The following is a 19,791-nucleotide window of genomic DNA, read 5'->3' on the forward strand; positions in this document are numbered from 1 at the left end:
ATTACACAGTCTTAACATTCATTTTAAATAAAAAAAATAAAAAAATAATTAGCACAGCTTTTAAATTCTTATGTATAGAATTTGCAACTGTATAATTTTTGCAATTCGTTGTGGTAGTATAAGACACTGCCAAATAGAGAGTAACACATGGCTCATAGGAATTAAGCACTCACAGTGAAAATGACTGAAGTGACTGAAGGAATGTGAACAGTGATCATACTATAACTGACTCTGTACACTGACTATGGTTAACATGTTTTTTAATGCCATGAGATACCTTGGGAGGTATCTTCTGTGTTAATGGAGCTCATTTGTCGGTGAGCAACACATTTAATTTCTAACTGGACAGCTTGCAGTGTTCATGTGTGTGACAGTACAAAAGTAAAGCAGGAGGTGCAGAGATGTGGTCAGCACACTCACCAGTCAGTGGGTGAATGTGGAACTTCCCATGCTCGTTGCCTGATCGGATACCATAAGTGATCTCAGCATTGGTTCCAATGTCCTTGCTGGCAGCATAAACTCTCAGAACCTCAGTGCCCACTCCCACATCCTCCGGCACTGTTGCCAGCTGATCACGGCGCTCAAACACAGGCGGGTTGTCATTGATGTCCAGCACAGTGATCGTGACGTTGACCAATGAGGAGAGAGGCAGCGGTGAACCCTGGTCAGAAGCACGGACTGTTATTTGATATGCCGACTGAACCTCACGGTCGAGAACGCGTTCTAGGACCACGATGCCTGAGGATTTATCGATGGAGAAGGTACTTCCTGCAGAGTCAGCCAGAGAGTAGACCACCATACGGCCTGGACCTGCTGCAGAGCCAGAAGAAGAGTGTCAGGTAAACGTCAGTGGTTTAAAGGCCTCAGCATGCTTGAAACAAAATGCTTGTCGTATCAACCTCTTGTTCCCAATGATTGCTGCTTCTGAAAATTGTATAACGTTTTGAAACAGATAATTTGACAATCATACCAAATTATGTAGTGATTGGCCAGGTGTGTGTAATTGAGAAAGCAGGGAGGTGTTTTTTCGTAACTTCTATCCTAAAGCCCTCTTTTTATATTCATTACACAACTACTTCTGTCACTTTCAATTTTAACAACTAAGTGCAACATCATGAATGCCTTTGACCAGAGACTGTTTGTAATTGTGCTCTGTTATCTGCATTTACACAATTAATTGCGCTCTTGTGTTTTTCCCCCTGTACTTTTAATCTCTTTACTCATCTGATTTCTTCTTTGTATCTATGTATCTGCTTCCGCTTCCATTTTAATGTGCTTTTGAACTGTATTGTTGTCATTTGTCTGTTATTCTAAATTAACGCACCTTGCATTTTCTGTATGAAAGGTTACTAACAAATAAAACATAGTATTGTAACATTTGAAGCAGTTTTTTTAGGAGCAGTAACACTAGCAATAGTAGCAGTAATACTAGTAGTTGTAATAGTATCACCTGCATCAGGGTCAATGGCCTGGATGCGGGTGAGCAGAGCTTTGGTGGCGGTGTCTTCATAGACACTGGCAGTGTACTGTGACAGGGTGAAAATGGGGGGGTGGTCATTCACATCAGTCACTGCCAGCTGCACCTCAGCACGGCACCATCTCCCACCACCATCAGATGCTTGGGCAACCAGACGGTAGTTGGGCGTCATCTCGTGGTCCAGAATCACAGATGACTTGACCTCACCTGGTCAGGTTAGAAACAACATGTGAAACATTAAGAGATGGAGCGAAACAGATGGCCATGGCAGTGTTTCACACAAGTTCTGAAGTAATCACATGAATAAATGTCTGTTTTAACTGTGTAAACAATGTGAAAACCTGGTGATCTGGCCCCATTTCACTCCTGCATTTCATTCCATACTGGTATGATTCTAGTAGCAAATTATGCAAGTTCAGTAAAAAAAAGCCTATGTGCAAAGAGAAATTTACTGTGAGGTGTGTTGTAAAAGCCACACTACATCCATACCGGTGTCCGGGTCCATGCTGAAGTCCTGGGATCCAGGACCATGTAAGGAGTACTGGATCCAGGCACTGACACCCACATCTGCATCTGTAGCTCCAACCCTTAGCAACACACTATTGACTGGGAGGTCCTCTGGAATAGAAGCAGTGTACACAGCCTGCAGAGACGCACACACACATCAAAGAAAGAAAGGTATGTGGTCGGTGGAATGAAATGACACTGAGAAATATTGCTGTAGCCAATGGCTACATTTACATTTAGCTAAATCAAATAAAAGTGGTAGGCCAACAACACATCTAAAACTATTTGTCATTGTTTTTAACCATCACTGTGGTTGCATTTTTCATTTCAAAAGTGCAACTTATGGTGTTATTCATCACCTGGTCACAGATGGGGCTGTTGTCATTGGTGTCTATCACTGTCATTTCCACCGTTGTCTGGGAAACAAAGAGTCCATCACTTGCAGTGACATTGATGATGTAGAGGTTGCGTTCTTCCCTGTCGAGCAGCCCCTTCACATACATCTTCCATTCACCCTGAACCAGGCCCAGCGCAAACATACCACGATAGTTGCCACCTGGACAACACAAAGACAGACATCCAGATGAGTGAAGAAGATTTTAGAAATGTAGGCCCACATGGAATTTGTAACTGATTGTTGATTAACAAATTGTTAATCACCATACTGTACAATATATAGCATATACATAACTTAAGAGTGACATACTTTTAAAAAGACAAAACATCATGTAATGTTACATATACGCCACTTACAATTTATAAAAAGTACAGTTTGAATGTCACTAAATGAAATCTCATAAGTAAGATCAGCACTCCTCACATCACAGGGCACAGAACTTTAACAAAATTGGGCTGTACATATATATTTTGCACAATTGTAAGTTACAGTGAAGTGTTATATCAGTGATCAGATAAGAAATACTCCATTTATTTGCAGAGGTGGGACAAAGTTATTGTTTTCCATCAATACATTTTCAGCCACTTATCCGGAGTCGGGTGGAAGCAGGTTAAGCAAGGTAGTCCAGACTTCCCTTTCCCTAGCAATTCTTTCCCTTTCCCCCATTCCCAGGCCAGATGAGATATACAGTATAGTCTCTCCAGCATGTTCTGAGTCTACGCTCTTACATGTTGGACATGCCTAAAAAACCTCCAATGGAAGATGCCCAGGAAGATCCTGATCAGATCGGAACCACCTTAACTGACTGGCCCTCTGACTGGATGGAGCTGCGGCTCTACTCTGAGGTCACCCCGGATGTGTGAACTCCTTATCCTATCTCTGAAGGTGAGCATAGCCACAGTAAGGAGGAAACTCATTTCGGCTGTTTGTATTTTCGATCTCATTCTTTCGGTCACTACCCACAGCTCATGATCACACGTGAAGGTTGGACCATACAGATGGGTGACAAATTAAAGGAAAAACCTGAAAAACTAGTGGAGAAACAGGATTACATGCCCCCATCCACAGGGCACGAGGGGTCACTGTATGGTTTGATTATTATTATTATGAAATTATGTGACTCATATGTTATGGCCTTCACAGTCACAAGATCTCAACCCAATTAAACAACTATGGGAGATTTTGCACCGACGTGTTAGACAGTGCTCTCCGCCACCATCATCACAACACCAAATGAGGGAATATATTTTGGAAGAATGGTGTTCCATTCCTCCCGTAGAGTTCCAGAGACTTGGAGAATCAATGCCAGGGCGCACTGAAGCTGTTCTGGCAGCTCATGGTGTCTCAGCACATTACTACGACACATTATTTTGGGTTTTCCTTTAATTCATCACCCGTCTGTAGATCAAAAAGCTTCACCGTCCGGCTTAGCTCCCTAAGCTTCCACAACGGCCTGCTTGTGAACATGACCCCAAGATACTTAAACTCCTTCCTAAACCAACTCCCAGCCCAGAGGGAGCTGTCCACAGCTGAGAATGACAGCCTTAGACTTGGTGGTGCTGATTCTCATCCCAGCTGCTTCACACTTGGCTGCAAACAGATCCAGTTTGAAGCCACCTTAAGCCCCTGCTGAAGGTCACAGGTTGATGAAGCCAACAGAACCACATCATCTGAGAAGAGCAGAGAAGCATTTCTGAGATCCCCAAACCAGACACTCTCCTCACCCCAGCTGCACTTTGAGATCCTGTCCACGGAAATCTCAAATAGAATTGGTGACAAGGAACAACCCTGATGTAGGCCAACACCAACTGGAAACATCTTTGACTTTGGTTATATGAGGCCCTCAGCAACTGCCTTGTTACCCCATACTCCCTCAGTGCCCCCACACATATCATTTAATTTTTTTCAAACAGAGTTAGTATAATAAATTACAAGACTGTATTTATATTAAAAATCAAACTAATCTGATATCAAGTCATGTCCATGTCAAAAGGCTATGGTCCAAGGTAAGGTATGACTCACTGGTGTTTAATAAAAGTCAAGTTGGACGTCTGCCATCATATGAGTGGTTCAGCTGTCTTGAGAGTGAACTTAGAACTGCATTGTAGGTGGCTGACAGGTGGTGTCTCAGACCACCTCCTCTATTTAGTGACCGTTGTTCCAGATTGACAAAAATGACTTCTTTCACTCCTCTTTCAAACCATCACTCTTCTCTCACCAAAATGTGTAAATCACTGTCTTGAAAAGACTGTCCTTTGTCCTTAAGGTGCAGGTGGACTGCTGAGTTGTGAACTGAGGAACTGGCTCTCCTGCATTGTGCCATGCACTTATGTAGCGGTTGTTTAGTTTCCCCAGTGTACAGGTCTGTGCATTCCTTCGTCATTGGACTGTATAAACTACATTGTTCTGCCTGATCCTTGGTATTTTGTCCTTAGGGTGGACAAGTTTTTGCTTGGACTTGAAATGCCCAGGGATGTTACGTTTGTAGAAGATCCTTCTGAGTTTTTCGGATAATCCAGCAACGTAGGGAATTACAATGTTGTTTTGTTTATTGCAGTTTTTTTTTCTCTGTCTGTTCTTCCTTCTCTTTTCCCTCTGACCTTGTGGGAACATTCTGAGCTCGATGGTGTAGGGTTCTGATGACCCCGAGTTTGTGCTCCAGTTGGTGGTGAGAGTCATACAGTAGGTATCGATCTGTGTGTGTGTGTGGGTTTCCGTAATATTTCAATGTTGATGCTTCTGTCGTTCTCGATGTGCACCGCACAATACAAGAAGGCAAGGCTATTTCTACTGACATCCTCACGAGTGAACTTGATGTTTCTGTCCACATTGATGTGTTCAGTGAAGGATTCAACTTCATGGGTTTTGACTCTTATCCAGGTGTCATCCACATACCTGAAACAGTGGCTGGGGGCAGCTCCTGCAAAAGAGGTCAGGGCTCTGCTCTCTAACTCTTCCATGTAGGGATTAGCCACAATTGGTGACACTGGTGAGCCCATGGAACAGCCTTGCTTCTGTCTGTATAAACCTTCATTGAATTGGAAATGGGTGGTAGTCAGGCAGTGGTGAAGCAAGGCCCATATGTTGTCAAGGGTGAGGTTGGCTCTGTATTGTAAAGTGCTGTATTGTAGCAGCCGTTTCCTAACTGTTTTAACTGCTTCTGTGGTAGGAATACATGTGAAGAGTGAAGTGACATCATAGGATACCATGGTATCCTCCTCTACCCAGAGGAGGTGGTCTGAGACGCCACCTGTCAGCCACCTACAATGCAGTTCTAAAATCACTCCCCAGACAGATGAACACCCATCCACACCAGGACTCATATGACCACTCACATGATGGCGGGGTGGGTCAATGACCCACTTGTCACCCTAACGACCCCCAAGGTGTTCCATCCACACCTTGACCCATGTGATCCTAACGACTCACATGATGACCGGGAGGGTCAATGACTCATGTGACCTCAACGACTCAAAAGTGTTGCTGATCTCAACAGAGGATTGATACCTGGAACTACCCACTAGTCAGTTAGAACTGAAGAAGCCTTTTGAATGAGAGGCGAAATGTCTTCAAAAACTTCAAGCAAGTCCAGTTGTCTTCGCATAGCACTTACAGAACACCATGACCTGGATGACTCTCTCACAAAATGATGATTGGAAGAAGAAACTACCATTGTGTATACTGGGTGTGTCAATATATCATTATAATGTCAACAAAAGGACTTTTTAGATTTTTTCTTAGAAAAAAAAATTACAATTACAATGGCAATTACAAAAGAACACTAACTGACAGTCCCATTCCAAACTAGTTTGAAAATCAAAACTTTCCATGTTAATTAATATAAATTCTCAATAGAAATAAAGCATTAGTCACAAAGGCAATACAGTTTTTTTAGGACACTGAACAGTAATAACAGGAACTCTCTCTTCATCCTTCTCTCTTCAGTCAGACACACATGCACAAGGGACAGCCATCAGCAAATTAAAATATATAATTAATGGTTTATCTGGACACATGGCACAGGGATGCAGTGGTCAGCAGTGTCGCCTCACAGCAAGAAGGTTTTGGGTTTGAACCTGCCGACTGGACGGCCCTTTCTGTGTGGAGTTTGCATGTTCTCCCCATGCCTGCGTGGGTTTCCTCTGTGTAGTTTTCCTCCAGTAGACATGAATTTCCTACGGCTTCCTCCCACAGTGCAACGACATGCAGGTTTAATTAATTGGTGACTCTAAATTGCCCAAAAGTATGAATGTGAGCATGAATGGTTGTTTGTCTTAATATGTCAACCCTGTGAGAGACAAGTGACCTCTCCAGGGTGTACTTTGGCCAATGTCAGCTGGGATTGGCTCCAGCCCCCTCGGATAAGCAGTATAGCTAATGGATGGATGGATGGATGGATGATCTAGAGAATGGGGGAACTGAGAAATGATTATGCATTTTTATCCTCTATGTGGGGCATGTGTCTCTCTTCTTCTCCTCTTCTTTCCAGTGATATCTCAACCTTGGGGTTATGTCCATCAAATGCCAATTTGTTCTTGGCAACCACATTTTACGGGAACAAGAGGGGTAAGTGCTTAAAAATATGACTTAGGGATGTTGCCAAAGCTAAAATTCGTTCTGTTTCAGGCAAACAAAGGTGATATTGCACTACACTTTAGCCTCTGAATGGGACACTTTTATTCAATGTACTTTGTGGTGTATATGGGGACCAACTTCTTCTATTTTTATGAGATTCAAGGTATTTCAGGAAACTGGGATGATTGAAAACTTTACTGACTTTTTACATTTAGTTATTTTACAGAAACTTTAATCTAAAGCAATTTACAAGTGAGGCAACTTAGGGTTCAGTGTCACGGACAGGAGGAGCCAAGGATCGAATCGCCAACCCTTTGATCAGTAGATAAGTACCCTCCCGAGCCACAGCTGTTGTATTCGTGATTTACAGTATAATTGATGCCTTATATAGGTAATCTCTCACAGTGAATATATTTATGTAGAAGAACTTTGCCTCAAACCTATTTTTTTGACACTGGGTAAAAACATTTCGCTTTAAAATGCCCTGGTTATCTTCTGATTTCATCATTCCTTCGATACATTCAAGTACTCGAGTACCAGAGGCAGCAAGGCAGCCAAACTGCATGACAGAACCTCCACTATGTTTTACTGTACGTAGGGGGTTCTTTTCTTTATGGACTTCACGTTTTAACAGCTTGATGACTGTGAAACTTTTTGATAACATTACGAACTATTGAAACAGGATTCCAAGATCTTTGGCGATTGCCTTCTAGCCCTTTGGAATTGTTACGTTTTTTGATAATTACCTTTCTGATGCTCTCAGACAGCTCGTTTGTCTTCACATTTGTGAAAAAGAAACTGTAAACAATCAGCCTCTTTTTATACAGTAAAACCATCTTTCATTGGTTAATTCAGGTCATGTGAACACTGAAATTAAGTACAGGCGAGTCCTATTTCTTTTTTATTTTGTTTGAGGAACTAATTTATACTTATCAAAATGGTGCCAATAATTGTGATAAGTATATATTTTATGTCTGTATTTTTTATTTCACTATATGCAAGCATTTGTTGTTGTTGTTGTTGTTCAGTAACTTTGGACATTTTATTAAATATTCTGATTATACAGAATTGGTTAAGTTGAATTTTGTTTCTTGAGATATTCTTAATTATGTACTTAAAATTGAGGGGTGCCAAAAATTTCAACCAGGACTGTATATTGCAGTGCTTTGTTTAAAGGAAAGAAAATTGTGGTCATCTTCATGCCTTATTTCCTACAATTGTGATGTTGTCAGATACATTAATGTGCTAGTGGAGTACATTAAGGAATTAATTAGGTATAAAAGCATATAACTCCGTGAAACCATACACGGTTATTTATTACTGTTTATATTGTCAAATACCACACCCATATACTTTGTACCTCTCTCCAAGTGCTAAGATAAAGTTTGCAAAACTATTACCTGCTTCCGTGTCCTGCTTACAGAACGAATTTTAGCAGACACTCATATTTCAGAGCTTCTCAGACTTACATCATAGCATCGTAAAAATAAGAAAAGATACATAAATACATTCACTGTGAGAGATTACCTAGATAAGGCATCAATTATACATGAAACATCAGTCACATAAAGTTAGCTGAATTCCAACTCGTCCGCTTAACTACATTTCCATTCAGTATGCTAGTTTAAAGAGCCATTAAGGGCAGAAATATTAACTTGCTGAACACACTTCATAAATTATCTCTAACCACGTCGATATCTCGAGCATATAACAGCAAGAATGACATGCTCAATTTAGCACAAATAACAGATACTGTATGCTTACATTTCTCATGAACACACACAGGATTCCCTTAGTCCTTTACCGCCTAGAGCACCAATCAGCAACTGGCAGAGCAGACAATTTCTCAATTACCATGTGGCAATGAAATAATTCAACAGTCAGCAGCTCCCCCTACTGGCCAGGATGAGGGCAGTACATGAAGCTTCTGAGGGGAATTCTGAACAAGTTGTATGCATGGGTGAATGTAAAGCATTGCAAAGACCTTTGTCCTGTTCTCAGTTGAAAAGCGTAACGAACGTGCAGTTCTTTAACTGTATTTGTTGCACTTGTCTAAGTTTTACTGGGTGATGGGGTTGTATTTATACTTGTGATTGTCATGTTGTGTCGTTGGGAAGTTAAAGTCAGTGTACTATGGTGTAGTTGTGTGAAGGTTGTAGAAAACCCGGTGCAATCTGACAGTATTCAATCACCTCAGTCATTTGTATACAAAAGTCTATATAAGAGCTAGTACTGGGAAGTTCAAGTGTTTTTTTTCCCCTTGGTGTATACCAGGTCTGGACTTCTAAATGCATGGAGTATTTGAGTATTGAGTGTTGTGCACCTTTTAGGCCTTACTAACATGGTATGACAGTATGATTAAGGTCTTTACAATTCCATTATTTCTCCACAGTGGAGTGAAGAAGATTTCTCAAAGGAGGCAAAGAAACACAAGAGAATCCAAGGCAGAGATCTATTACTGTATCACAACCCCTAATTAAAAGCATAAGTCTGGCAATCGAGAGATAAGAAAAACAGAACAAAGGTGTGGTGTCAAGTGTCAGTTTCAAAATGTTTGTTTTTGATTTAAAATCTTGTTAAAATTAACATTGAAAGAAATGCCCAGCAACTGCTAACCAATAAGCAGAGCCAATAATCTAGCATCACTACAGGAACAAAGTGCAAGGGTGTAACAGAACTAGCTCTAGTAATAGCAAGCTAGCTCTCTCTGTTAGTTAGCCTAGTTAGCAAGCATACTGAAAAGTAGCCATCTTTTGTCTCTGTTGCTCATGTGACCTTTGCCCTACAAGTCGCAGTGGTCCCTCAGAGGTTTCCCACATGCTTCCCTTGACCTAGGACATGTTTCTTGACAAGTTCATCAGCTCTGGTCACCTAATTTGCATATTGGCATTCAATCTCAATGTGGGCAGAATAGAATAAGATGTACAGTCTAATACCAGGTGTAAATACAAAGGCCTGTGAACAGACTTACATATCCTGATGGAGTGGGTTCTATTTTACACTATGACCTCCTAGTTTTGACTTCTTTATAACATTCATCTTGCCGTATTGTCAAGGATTTTATTTGCAAGAGCAAAATTTGGGCAAATCAGAATCAGCCTTACCATTTTCAATTATCCAAATCAGAATCCAAGGTGCCTGTCTCATGAAGGAAGTTCAGTTTAGATGGGCTCTGGATAACCTGTCCCACAAAGGATCATCCGGCTTTTCCAATTTAGCCTTTAGCTAATGTACATGAAAGAAACTGAGCTTCAACAGATCAAAGGTAGTGTATTTAATATGAGATGATATGATGCTGCTCATCCCTGTGGGGAAACTGCAGTAGGAGGAAAGTAACAGAATTGCGGGGTAATGACCCACAATCTGAAAAACACTATAATATAAATGTGATAATATAAATAGCAAATATTAGTAAGATAATATTAAAGTAATATGTGATTACAAAGTTTAAATCTATGTGAAAATTAGGCTTCAATGTGCATTTTAATTTTAATGTAAGTACTCTGGAGCAGTTAAGCAATGGATTGCTAAAATTTATCTAAAAAAAAAAAAGGTCACTCTTTGTTCCTGTGACAGAATTCACATTCCTTAATGTGAATTCTGTATTTTTGCCCACACTGGGACCTCTAGTAATGGTTATAGTTATTTAGTGACAAGATGGTTTTTCCATATGTTCTAAGCTGCAAGCCTGAACAAAAACTGTTCAGGTTATGTGTTAGTTACAATGGCAATAGAACTCAAGGCATATTTACACCAAAAACTCAGTGTAACCCTAGGGCTAGCTGGCTAACCAATAATCCTGCTCTGTGAGATACTGTAAACCCAAGGTTGAGAGAAGTCAGACCTCTGCCTCAAACCTGCCCCCTAAGGTGACTTCTCAAGCAGCTCTTACTTCCAGACTGTTTGCCTCCCTCGACAATTACTACCATCCTTTTATCTGAGCTGTACTCTCTGAAATAAAGAGGAAGAATACCTGGAACTGCATTTACATAGCACTTTCATCCAAAGCACTTTACAATTGTGGGGGTGGTTAGTCGCCCAAAGCCGTGCCATGAACAATGAGTGTTTTTCCACTGCAATGCAGCAAGGTAAAGTTGTTTACCTGATGGCATGTTGGTAGTAAGTAAAAGCCTTTCACCTGCAGCCCTTTTACATTTAGGCAACTGTTTGTACTATTCCTACCTGCAATATTTAAAACTGATCCACTGGCCAAATAGAGTAGAATACTGCCTGTCCATGTCTAGTTGATTAGACCTGTCTTTATTTAAGAATATCACTTCTAATGAAGTACCATTAATATTTTCCCATAATTTCATCACAATAAAAGAGTTACACTGATTAGCCAACTTTAAATGTCAAGCAGCGACAGCAGAAAAGGTTCAGTTTGCTTAAGCAGTAACTTAACATAGCTCCAACAGGGCTGGAAGCGATCAGTAAACAGCAAAATAAGGCTGATGTGTGAAAGTCCAAACAGGAAACACAAGAGTGAAAATAAAATCCAAACCACGGAGATTCAGAAGAAGAAGAAGCTATGAAAAGTATTTAGAGTTGAGCACAGAAAGACTTTTAAAAACAGAGCTTTCTCTCTGATCTCCAGCACAGACGTGCAAGTTTAGCTGCTGAAGACACAGCTGAGGGGAGGAGACCATCACGGGTTGGCCATGGTCAGCCTTGTTACCAAGCAGGACCACAGCAAAGCAGCTTGGCATTGCTGTCCCGTGGAGTGGAGGTGTCTTAGAGCACAGTTGGACACATTTGGATGATGAGGCCAACCTGTTGTTCACATAAATACATGGCTTAATCAAGTTCAAATTCTTTGTTGGTTTTCTTATAGTTTCAAATGAGGTACAAATAGGATCAAGCACAGATCCAAGGGCTTGAGGAGTGCCAATGAAGTCATTACACCAAGTTATAGAATCGTTTACTTGGGCTGCTGTATATAAAAGAGACATAACCTGATAATGTTTTTATTAATTTTGAATGGTTTCTTTGTGTTCAATTTTCATGGAATTAATGCATTTCTCAGAATCACTGATAAAGGAAAATATGATATAGTATTGTCAAGCCAGCTAAAGACATGCTTCATGTTTATCAGGGCTTCATAGGTCTGCAATAGTTAATGATGGATATTAACTCAGTTTTTTTTGACAGAATTTAAAGACTTTCCCAGTAATAATGTGATCAAATGAAAACTGATATTTTCAAGAAGAGATAGGAGAACAGAATTCAGAACTAAGAAGTAAGAAATTCATAAAATCCATCAGCAGCCTCCAGAGGCTTCAGTGTCCACATTCTATGGTCAAATACTTAGTAACAGGTACATGAAAAGGTAAATTAGACAGGCAGGTAATAGGAATGGTTAGAGCATAACAGCAGTAAAGTAACATTGTGGCAAAATGTCACGAGGTAGAAGAGGCAGATGGTGAAGGGGTCACCCTGACATAGACTGAGAGTGGACTGACAAGAGAAGATCTCCTAGCACGTGAACATTCTATATGTTTCTATCTTATTGGATAATTTGCTTGGGTAGATTTAAAGATAACCAGGTAACTAAGTTTTTTATCTTAAAAAACACTATACATGATGTTTGTAAGACCTTTTCTATTGAGAATCTCCTTCGACTTCTTGTGACTTCTTGTCTCCTATATTGTAAACTTAAAATATATTAGATTTTATCCCTATCAGTGACTCGGTGTGTTTAATTGTGTTCAGTTTTTTGTAGATAATCTCCCACAACAAGTGCAGGTTCTTTCCATGATGTTCTACTCATGTATTGTGGCAGTTCCTTATTATAAAGCTGTCACACTATAACTACCCTGTTTACAGGACAATACAAGACCCATCAAAAAACAAATATAGGCTGATATAGAATTAACAGATTTTTAAATAGTCCAACATCCATACTTGACAGCCTCAAAAATTCAGTATTGGTCGAGTTAGTTTCTACCTGGTCATCATTATTCACAACATACATAATCAGTTATATCTTCCTCAGCTCTTTGTAACACCAGATAAATATACACATAAAGTTCAGTAAAGTGCAGCATGATGTGCTGTTAGTAACCAGAATTAGTTTTCTTCAGTTGGGCCTATATACAGTGATGACGCAGAATCACCAAAACAGTCCAGTGACAGTTACTTGTCAATCCGCATGACTTTATCATCATACCTCTTGGTTTGTTTATAAAAAGCCAGTTTGTATGAACCAGACCAGTGCTAAAAGTAAACCATGTTTCTTTTTTCTCTTATCTGGACCAACTGAACTGTAAACAAAGGTGTTAAAGAGACCTAAAATGCTCTTCTATGTTTTATGAAGTTAGTATTTATCTAACCACCTGTGCTGTGGTACAGTATGTTATAATGACACTACATTATTTATTAATACTATGTACTTTGGTATACAATTGATAAAATGTTCATGTCGTCTCTGTCTATGAAAATTCAGACATACAAACACAAATGAGAGATATCCTGAAATTCCTGATTATCATTAAGGTGTAAAAACACCAAAGACACTGCTGAGTCCATAATATATCCAGACAAAATATAATATTGTGAAAGTAAGCAGCTGATATAAATATCTTCCTTTCTGTCCATTTACATCAGTATCACTGAAACCAAGACAATCTTTTCACAGTAAGGAGGTACTGTGTGTTTCTCTATGTTTTGTTCTGACTAGCTCCTGCACCTTTAACTTAAGTAACATCAAGTGGTTCTCTCTTGGAAGTGAGAAATGTCACATTTCCAAGTGTTTTTGACAGCTCATTTGTTTTTTGCAGATATTTCTGTTATCTATATCTTTTAGTCTTTCTCTTGCTGCACTGTGGCAGCAGCTCATTCCACCTAACCTCTTCCTCTTTAGGTGTCAACAATAAAGTTACATCACTCACATGTCTGCTGTGCACTACAGCTGTCTGGCTGATACTCATTACAATCCCATTAGGGGAAGTATTTCCTTCCAATAAAAAGTCTTTCATTAGCTCTGCGTCTCCCGTTGGCACTGTAATCCTCTGTCTTAGCCTTAGTGGGACTAAGGGAGTATTTAGTCAGTCCTTAGTTATTACCTTCTGGTGTACCAATGAGCAGACAGCAAATCAGCAAAGTCAGGTCATTGATCACTGTCAGTATTATTAATGCAGCTTCAGCATTCATCTGGCTTTTCTTTCCTCTTTTTGTTCTTTTGTTTCCCTACTTTGCCTTTGATATGCACATATATATTATGTGATCTGAGTCTTTGTCATGTCACGGAAAAGTCCATATAACAACTCAAACAGTTTATCTCCTGCACTTTTGGAAAAGGTTATGAGACTGACCTCTCACTGAATTCCCTGGGTAAACCATACAGTGGCTTTTTAGAGTAGTATCAAACATGTTCACAGCAGCTTTCGTCAGATGCGGGGTAGTGTTTAAATTGTCTACTCTAACTCTATTTACTACTTCTTTGGTTCATGAGCTGTCGAATGGTATTCTGCCATGAAATGTTATCACTTTTCAATACCTGTTTCTCAGTCACACTTGAAATTCTGGAATACATGTCTCCGTTCTTTGGAAGCAACCATAGTAAATAAGTGAATTTTATACTGGATCACATCTTTAATTTAGTATACAACTTTTCTCCTCATGTTTATTCATGGCTATAGCACTGAGTATATCTTGAGTAAACTGCTGGGGCAAGACAGAGAAACACACATATATGATTGCACACAGATGGGACACAATACAGTGCAGGATTCTGTGATTTATGACTAGACAATTTATGTTGAACACCAAAATTCAGTGACAATGCAATTACAGACATTTACAGTGGTACTCACCAGTGATGTGGTAGCTGACTTGTCGGTTAACAGCAGAGCTGTCATCATCTCTGGTGTTCAGCACAGCCACCACCTCGCCTGGTGGGTCACTCTCCTGAACTGAGCCAAAGTAGTACTGCTCCAGGAACCTGGGCGGGTTGTCATTGATGTCTGATACTGCCACTGTCACAGTGGTGGTACTGGAAAGAGACAGGGTCTCGCCAAAGTCTGAGGCCATCACTGTGAATGTGTAAGATGGATTGGTCTCATGGTCCAAGTCCTTGCGTGTGGAGATCCAGCCTGTGTTGGTATCAATGCTAAAGGTTTCAATGAGTGTGTCTGAATCCCTGTCTATCTGAATTAATGCCCCGAGACTGTATGTTACCTGGCCATTGGCCCCTGAGTCTGGGTCTAGTGCTTGCACTTGAATGATTCTGGTTCCAATTGACATTCCCTCCATAACAGTGGCCTCATAGGAGGTGGCCTCAAAGGCTGGTTTGTTGTCATTTAGGTCCAACACTTTGACTTCAACATCAACAGAAGTCACAGAATCCAGCTTAGCCTGTTGTACAGTGGTAGTGACTTTGAAGAGGTATCCTTTGATCACCTCATGGTCCAAGGGCTTATCAAGCTTGATCACACCTGTATCCTTTTCCACCAAAAACACCCCATCTTGGTTGTTTTCTCCCGTCTCTCCATTAACCAGGGCAAAGGTAGCAGAGAGTGAGACATATCCAGGAGGAATTTTGAGGCGAACCGTCCCTATGACTGAACCTATGGGAGTATCCTCCGGCATGCTAAATAAATATTGATGTTGGCTGAAGGAAGGAATGAAGGCATCTGGAGAAAGGACATGGATATAGACAGATACCAGAGAGTGCCGGACTGGATTTCCTCCATCCACAGCCTTCACAAAAAAAGATAATACAGAGTTCCTCAAGTGGCTGAAACTGCCTTTAGTCACCATCCAACCATTGTCTGGGTCTATCTCCAAAATGTCTACCACAGGGACGTGTGCCTCACTGTAAAGTGAGTATGTGACCTTGGCATTAGTGCCATCATCAGGATCATAAGCCTGAATCTGTGTCACCAAAAAGCCTTTAGCAACATCAGATTTAACTGAAGCTCTGTACTCTGTGGCATGGAAGCGAGGTACATTATCATTATCATCCAACAGAGTAACTTGTACTGTACAGTAAGAGTCACGTCCACCTGAGTCCTGGGCTGCCACTGTCAGAATGATGTCCTTATTGGCTGGGTCCTCGCGATCAAACTTTTCTATGGTGGTGATCTGACCACTTGCATCAATGCTGAATTGGTCCTTTCCCACATCATTAACAAAAGAATAAGTGATGTGACCAAACACTCCAGGGTCTGAATCTGTTGCCTTCACCTGGAATTAAAAAAAATGTCTTAGTCAATAGTCAATAGAGACATGATCATTTTATGTTTACAATACTATATTATTAATGTTTCTGAGAAATTTTAAGAAGGAAAAAACATCCTTTAATGAATTTCAGCAGCACATACCTGTATAACTTTGGTTCCCACAGCAGCATTCTCTCTTAACTCTGCCTCATACGTATTCTGCCCAAACACTGGACTATACAGGTTGGCTCCCAACACCTTAACATGAACCTGTGCAGTGCTTGTGAACACTCCATCAGACACTGAAACATTTAGGCTGTAGGCAGGCTCCATTCTTTGCTTCCGGTGGCTAGACAATGTGATGATTCCTGTCTTTTTGTCCATCACGAAGTTCATTCTTTCATTTCCTGACAAAATGCTGTACTCCAACTTGTCAAAATCCGAACTGTCCGCATCTGAGGCCTGGACACAGGTTACAAAGTGACCCCTGGGTGCTAACTCATTGACGTACGCCTCATAGAGCAGCTGGTTGAAAACTGGAGGATTGTTGTTCATGTCATTCACCATAACTATGACGGATACTTCACTACTCAGTGGTGGGAAGCCATTATCAGTGGCCTTGACAATGAAGTCATACTTCTGGACTAGTTCATGGTCTAGCATACGTGCTGTCAGGATTAATCCACTGCTACTATCAATGTGAAAGTAGTCTGTGCTGTTGTGTGCATCTGAGAAGATCTGGTAGCGGACAACATTGTTCTTCTCTGAGTCTTTGTCAGTGGCAATAACTTGAAGTGCTGGAGTTCCAATCATGGCTGTTTCAGACAAAACTACCCTGTAGGACATTTTCTGGAAGATAGGGGGGTTATCATTTACATCATGGACAACCACATCAACATCAACCTCAGCACGGGCACCAGTCAGATAGTCCGTGGCTCTGATAGTCAGGTGATAAGATGATGCTGCTTCATAATCCAAAGAGTGGATGACACTTATGACTCCAGTATCAAAACCAATGTCAAACTGAAGAGATGTGTCTCCATCAACAATAGTGTATATTATGTTTTGACCTTCAGGACTAGTTGCATTGATGCCGAGGATAGGTGTGTGCACAGCCACATCCTCATTCACAGAGACAGAATAAAATGATTTGTCAAAGACAGGCATGGCTTTATTGACTACAGTGATGGGGAACTCTATAGTCGATGATAGAGGTGGATAACCGCCATCTCTGGCATATATCACCATGTGGTATTCCACATTGGACAGGTCAGACTCGAAAGCCCTCTTTAGGCTGAGACCACCTGTCTGCCGGTTGATCTCAAAGTGACCATGGTCATCCTTGAGATAGTAAGACACTTTTCCATTAATCCCTTTGTCACCATCTACCGCCATAACCCTGAAAATGGGTGATCCTGGCTCAGCTTCTACTTGAACAGCTGCATAATAAGGAAGTCCAACAAACACAGGGGCATTGTCATTTATGTCCTCAACTTGGACTCTAACCATAACTCTGGCCACATGCAGATGGTCATGCTCCCTTCTAGCCTCAACAACCAGTTCATAAAACTCTTGCTCTTCACGGTCAAAGGGCATACCCGTGGTTTGGATCACACCAGAAGTAGGACGGATTCTGAAGCGTGTACCAGCATTCAATAAGGTGTACTTCAATGGTTCATTGAGACGGTTTCCCACAGCATTGACCACAGCCACTTTGGTGATATTTGATACATTCTCTTGAATAGATGAAGAGTAAAGGCTATGGGTGAAGCTGAGACCAGAGTCCAGAGCTTCTCGAAGAAGAATGGTCACCAAAGCCATGCTGGAGAATTTCCCATCTGAAACTTTGACACTGAAGCGGAAACGCTCTTTGGAAAAGTTGTTGTTTTTGACTATGATGACTCCACTGGAAGGTTTGATGTCAAAGTGGTCCAGTACTCCATCAGCCAGAGAGTAAATGAGCTCTGCAGGGACATCTTTGTCAGGGTCTATGGCTGAAACCTGCAAAGCTTCTACTCCCACATAGGTTGGGACTAGGAGGACTGTTTCATAGGCATTCTGGCTGAAACGAGGTGGTGAATCATTTGTGTCTATCACTTGTATTGTAACCTCAGTTGGACTGTCTGCTGTCAACTGTAGCCTGCCATTGTCTCTCACATGAACATGGAAGTGGAAGTTGGTAAATGTCTCATGGTCTAGATTAGCAATGGTTCTGATGGAGCCAGTTCCTGAGTCCACTGTGAAGAACATTTTTGCAGTATCCTCAACAATCTGGTAGACCAACTGAGCATTTTGGTTGCGATCAGCATCAATGGCCTTGATTACTAGAGGTGAGTCATCTGAGTTCAAGACCACACTGTTGACTGGTGCTGCCTCACTGATGCTCCCATGATAGTGAAGCAGCTGAAACACTGGTGGGTTGTCATTCTCATCCACTACCTGGATTAACAGAGTAACATTTGAGGCCATGCCAGCCATGTTGGTAGCCTGGACTATCAGGGTGTAAAATGCTGTATTCTCAAAGTCTAGAGGCTTTTGAGTAGTAATCACTCCACTGTATTGATTTATTTGAAAAACACGATCAGTGTTACCCTGCTTGATGTCATAAGTTAGAGTGGACTGGCTGACTGCACAGACCGTGGTGACAGAAGTCCCAACCACCGCGTTCTCTGTGATCTCAGTTTGGTAATCAGGCTGAGGGAACTTTGGGCCAGCATTGTCAGAGAGAGTGACAGCAATTCGCACTATAGTAGTGGTGGACAGGGGAGGGGAGCCATTGTCAGTGACTCTGACAGTGAGAACATAATGGCCTATGCTGGACAAGTCCAGTTCATTTGCAACGGTGATGATACCCAAAACTGGCTCAATATGGAATGCATTTCCAGTGTTCCCTGTTGGGAAATCAAAAGCAAATATAAAAATGTTATCACTGTGGTACACATTTTAAAGGCATTTATTTAAAGGGTACATACAACATACAAGAGCAAGTATTTTGTTGTCAGAGGTGCCTACCCGCTTCAATGGAGTAGTGTAGCTCGGCATTCTCTCCTTTGTCTTTGTCAAGAGCAGTGACCTGGACCACAGCTGATCCTACTGCTGCTGACTCATAGACTTGGCCTTCGTACAGAGCACTGGTAAAGATGGGTACATGGTCATTTATATCTTCCACCTCTATTAATACACGAGCCAGGTTCTTTCTGTATGGGAACTCTTGGTCCTTGACCTGTGAAGAAAACCAAAAAAAAACATCAAAAAAGCTAACCTTCACGGTCACTATGAACTCAATATAATTTGAAGATCATGCCGCTACACAATCTATAATATGCCAAGTGACCTCATTTTCCAAAGTATAACAAACACAAAAACAAAATGCAAAATACATCAGTCAAGGACACTCACTCTTTGACTTTCCTTTGCCGCTTGTATTTCCCAAAGTTTCACTTTTGTAATAAGAGCAGTTTACTAGTGGATACACAAATCAGTACAAAACTGTCCTCTTTCCTGTGATGAGGTAGATACTGGCTTGGCTTTACAGAGTAACACCTTTATTGCTAAATGATGCCTCTGGCTCTCCTGCTGCTTTACAAATGAGACAGAGGAGTAAAACACTTGGACATTATTTCTATTCTCAAAGGGCTGCTCTTGTTCTGACAACTTAAGGTCAATAACCAATG

The 19,791-nt window shown here is 41.0% G+C and overlaps 1 protein-coding gene across 5 annotated transcripts in view; it reads right to left on the reverse strand.

The window, feature by feature from the left end:
* Window positions 1–19,791, reverse strand: part of fat3a (FAT atypical cadherin 3a) — a 132,201-nt gene that overhangs the window by 36,700 nt on the left and 75,710 nt on the right. For 4 of the 5 annotated variants that reach the window (XM_040123000.1, XM_040122998.1, XM_040122999.1 and 1 more), the window contains 7 exons: window positions 19,130–19,340; window positions 16,280–19,008; window positions 14,771–16,142; window positions 2,344–2,540; window positions 1,967–2,120; window positions 1,451–1,684; window positions 421–810 (listed from right to left, as the gene is read on the reverse strand). In XM_040123000.1, coding sequence (XP_039978934.1) covers window positions 421–810; window positions 1,451–1,684; window positions 1,967–2,120; window positions 2,344–2,540; window positions 14,771–16,142; window positions 16,280–19,008; window positions 19,130–19,340 — 5,287 coding nt within the window. Of the gene's footprint in view, window positions 1–420; window positions 814–1,450; window positions 1,685–1,966; window positions 2,121–2,343; window positions 2,541–14,770; window positions 16,143–16,279; window positions 19,009–19,129; window positions 19,341–19,791 lie in introns of all 5 variants that reach the window. The other variant, XM_040122997.1, reaches the window with a different exon arrangement.

The sequence above is a fragment of the Xiphias gladius genome, unplaced genomic scaffold (assembly GCF_016859285.1).
Source record: "Xiphias gladius isolate SHS-SW01 ecotype Sanya breed wild unplaced genomic scaffold, ASM1685928v1 HiC_scaffold_1472, whole genome shotgun sequence".
NCBI classification, from domain to species: Eukaryota; Metazoa; Chordata; class Actinopteri; order Istiophoriformes; family Xiphiidae; genus Xiphias; species Xiphias gladius.